This window comes from Pteropus vampyrus, unplaced genomic scaffold (assembly GCF_000151845.1).
Source record: "Pteropus vampyrus isolate Shadow unplaced genomic scaffold, Pvam_2.0 Scaffold1138, whole genome shotgun sequence".
NCBI classification, from domain to species: Eukaryota; Metazoa; Chordata; class Mammalia; order Chiroptera; family Pteropodidae; genus Pteropus; species Pteropus vampyrus.
Genome location: NW_011889919.1, coordinates 10761 through 14514, shown reverse-complemented (window position 1 = coordinate 14514; position 3754 = coordinate 10761). Strand labels below are relative to the sequence as shown.

The following is a 3754-nucleotide window of genomic DNA, read 5'->3' as shown; positions in this document are numbered from 1 at the left end:
CCGGGAGGAGCCGGCGGGGACTCCCCGGGTTTCGCTTTCAGTTTGGGTCCGGTCGCTGCGGCGGGGCTGACGCGGGGCTGACGCGTGGCGGGGACAGGGTCTCACACGTACCAGCGGATGCTCGGCTGCGACGTGGGGCCGGACGGGCGCCTCCTCCGCGGGTACGGTCAGTACGCCTACGACGGCGCGGATTACATCGCGCTGAACGAGGACCTGCGCTCCTGGACCGCGGCCGAGGGGGCGGCTCAGAACACCCGGCGCAAGTGGGAGGAGGCCCGATGCGCGGAGAGCTGGAGGGCCTACCTGGAGGGGGAGTGCGTGGAGCGGCTCCTCAAACACCTGGAGAAGGGCAAGGAGACGCTGCTGCGCGCAGGTGCGAGGGGCCGCGGGGCCTCCCCTCTCCCTCGGGGGCCGGGGGCTCCTCCAAGGATGGAGGAAAGTGGGACCAGAGCACCCGCCTCCTGCGGGTCGGGAAAATGAGTCCGTGTGGGTTTTCAGATCCGGTACCAGAGGGCGGCTCGCCCAGAGGGCCCACCTTCCCTCAGGGACAATGAGGGGCGCTGTCTTCGGGGGAAGGAGGGGGAGACTATCTCGGGAATAACTGGTCAGCGAGCGGTTCCCTTTGACTGTGGCAGCTGCTCTGAGAACCCTGGGGACTTTTTCTCTCAGGCCATGTTCACTGCCCCCACACCCAGTGGCTTTGAGGTCTGACTCCAACTTTTCTGAGTCATTTGGCCCCCACCCAGGTCAGGACCAGGAATCCCTTCTCTCCCCTTCAGAGACCTATCTCTGACCCTGGCCTGTCTCAGCCTAATTCTAGAACTTTCTAAGGAATAGGAGATACCTATGTCCAGTGTGGTGTCTGGGTTTTGTGCTCCCTCCCCCCATCCCATTTTCCTGTCCATTCTCAGCATGGTCACAGAGCGCTGGTGAAGTGTCCCATGAGGGATGCAAAGTTCCTGAATTTTCTGACTCTTCTCCTCAGACCCTCCAAAGACGCACGTGACCCACCACTCCATCTCTGACCGTGAGGTCACCCTGAAGTGCTGGGCCCTGGGCTTCTACCCTGCTGAGATCATTTTGACCTGGCAGTGTGACGGGGAGGACCAGATGCAGGACACGGAACTTGTGGAGACCAGGCCTGCCGGGGATGGGACCTTTCAGAAGTGGGCTGCAGTGGTGGTGCCTTCTGGAGAAGAGCAGAGATACACATGCCATGTGCAGCATGAGGGGCTGCCCCAGCCACTCACCCTGAGATGGGGTAAGGAGGAGGCCATGGGCACAGAGCCTCTTGTCACGGGACGCAGGAGCCCCTGGAGGACTTCAGCAGGGTTAGGGCCCTCACGGTCTCTTCCCTTCCCAGAGCCGCCTCCTCCGGCCACCATCCCCATTGTGGGTGTCATTGCTGCCCTGGTCCTCCTTGGAGTTGCAGTCACTGGAGCTGTGGTTGGAGCTGTGATGTGGAGGAGGAAGCGCTCAGGTAGGGAAGGGGTGTAGTCTGAGTTTCTCGTCCTACTGGGGAGGTTTTAAGCCCTAGTTAGAATGTGTCCAGACTCGTTAATGGGAAGTACCATCCACACACGCGATCCTTCCCAGCCTGGGGCCCCATCTGCTAACACTTACTCTGTATTAATGCACGTGTAAAAATGAAGGACAAATTTATCACCTCGATGATTCTGGTGATTGGGACCTGACTCCTAACTGTCACAGGATACGGGGGAAGGTCTTTGCTGAGGACAGACCTCAAGAGGGTGGTTGGTCCCGTCCTCCCACATGTACTTTCCTCAGGTTTCCTAAGGGTGCCCTGAATCTGAATTCACAGTTCTGGAAACTTCCCTGGGGACCAGGACTAGAGGTTTTCTTTAGGACCTCATGGACCTCCTTCCTCCCTGGCTTCTCATAAGATGTTTTCTTCCCACAGGTGGAAAAGGAGAGATCTATGTTCAAGCTACAAGTGAGTGTGGAGGGGGTGGGGTGATCCCCGAGACTCTTGGGATAGTGTAGATGGGAGCCTATGGTGGGAGCTCACCCACCTCCATAATTCCTCCTTTAGCCACATTTCCTATGAGCTCTGACCACATCCTGTTTTGTTCTACCCCAGACAGTGACAGTGCCCAGGGTTCTGATGTGTCTCTCACGGCTTCTAAAGGTGAGACTCTGGGTGTCCTTAAAGTGGCGAGGGACCGGGGAAGAAGGGACAGGACTGGGTAATGTGCATTCTTTGGGATATTTTGAGCATGTGGTGGAGTGTTGAGAATGTCACCACATATAGCGACTAACCTGAATTTGTTCGTGACTATTTTTTTCTATAGCATGAGACAGCTGCCTTATGGCGGAACGAGTGATGCAAGATTTGTTCATGCTCCCACTTTGTGACTTGAAGAACCTGATTTCTCATTCTGCAAAGGGCATCTGAATGTGTCTGCATTCGTATCAGCGTAATGTGAGGAGGTGGGGAGACTGGCCCACCCCCTGCCCACCAACCCCTCTCCCCACACTGACCTTCGTGTCTTCCCTGATCCATTCTCCTGTTCCAGCAGAGGCTGTGCCATTCCTGTCCCTGTCTTTATTTCATGTTGCGCTGAGCTGCAACTTCTTACTGCCTTATTGGAATAATATAAATATGAAAGTTTTTCAGTTCTTGCCATGGAGGATTGATGGGGTGTTTAAAAGAGGCAATCCTAACTTTGAGAGATGAAATAAATAGAAGCCCTGAGAACTTTCCAGAATTCTCGTATTTGCTGTTGCAGGAGAGGCTGTGAGGACCAAACATGTATGAGGCCTGTGCCGAGTCAGTGCTCAGTGCACTGTGGACTTTGACATGGTCACTCTTCAGCCGTGTCACCTCTCTGCTCCTTTGTCTTTTTTCTTTCTTTCAGTAGAAGCTTGTCCCACCAGGACCTGTGATCACAGGGACTCAACCATCGCCCAGGCCTTGTAAATGATTCTAATAAAGAATATCTCCAGAACTGTGGGCAGTGAGGGCTTCATGTGGCCGTGTCAGCCTGGCCTCAGGCCTGGGTCCGGCCCTCACTCCCATCCTCTGGGTGTTTTTGTTCGTTGGTTTGTTTTTATAGAGGAATATGACTGTTTTTGTTCTTGTTAGGAGTCCTAGACTCATTTTCCTTATGGTGTCTCCTGTCTGTCATCAGCAGGAGGTGTTTTCCTTTTCAATGTCCCCACCAGGCTTGGAGTGGTCCCTGCACACAGGAGTCTGTGGTATCAAGAGATGAATTTTCAGATTATCCTGCTCTTGTCTCCTTCTATGACTTGATCGTTCTTTCCAACTTTTACCAAACTCTCAAAGGAACCAGAATCATTTAGAATTAGCAGAGAGAAGGGACCTTGTAATCTCTCATCTTAGATAAATTCCTGTCATAATTCTGCTCTGCTTGCCCACCCTTAGCGCTAGTGCTGGCTCCAGTCCAAACTCAGAGATTTATAAAGGAGTGTCTACTTTCAATTTCTATTTGGTTGTAAAAGTAGGACCCATAAGTCAAAGGTCATTGTTTTCTGAAGAGGTCAATATAATTGTGTGTTGTGGTGTGTAGGAGGGTTGGTGTGGGAGGAAGAGATGAGGGGAAGGAAAGCAGAGCAGTTCTTGTGAGAAAAGTAGAGATGACATTGATGCCAATGTGAGTGGACTTTGTGCTGTAGCTGCCACAAAACAGCATTTGATCTGAGGCCATATTACTAAAGATACTGTCTCTAAAATAAAGAGGTGCTGTACACTGGTCATTCATTCAACTGATAA

At 53.0% G+C, this 3754-nt stretch overlaps 1 protein-coding gene across 1 annotated transcript; it reads left to right on the top strand.

Annotated features, from left to right (window-relative positions):
• The first annotated feature begins 6 nt into the window (after nucleotides 1-6).
• On the top strand, nucleotides 7-3751 carry LOC105310129 (HLA class I histocompatibility antigen, B-40 alpha chain-like). Its single transcript, XM_011386338.2, has 6 exons — nucleotides 7-373; nucleotides 986-1261; nucleotides 1364-1480; nucleotides 1922-1954; nucleotides 2102-2149; nucleotides 2313-3751. The coding sequence occupies exons 1-6, from the start codon at nucleotides 118-120 to the stop codon at nucleotides 2315-2317; spliced, it is 735 nt and encodes a 244-aa protein (XP_011384640.1). The 5' UTR covers nucleotides 7-117; the 3' UTR covers nucleotides 2318-3751.
• The last annotated feature ends 3 nt before the right edge of the window (nucleotides 3752-3754 follow it).

Bases quoted from the DNA above. Each gene is read 5' to 3' on its own strand.
- LOC105310129 (XM_011386338.2), top strand. From the start codon at position 118: ATGCTCGGCTGCGACGTGGGGCCGGACGGGCGCCTCCTCCGCGGGTAC. The intron at 374-985 runs GTGCGAGGGGCC...TCTTCTCCTCAG, and splicing joins GGAGACGCTGCTGCGCGCAG to ACCCTCCAAAGACGCACGTG. The intron at 1,481-1,921 runs GTAGGGAAGGGG...TTCTTCCCACAG, and splicing joins GTGGAGGAGGAAGCGCTCAG to GTGGAAAAGGAGAGATCTAT.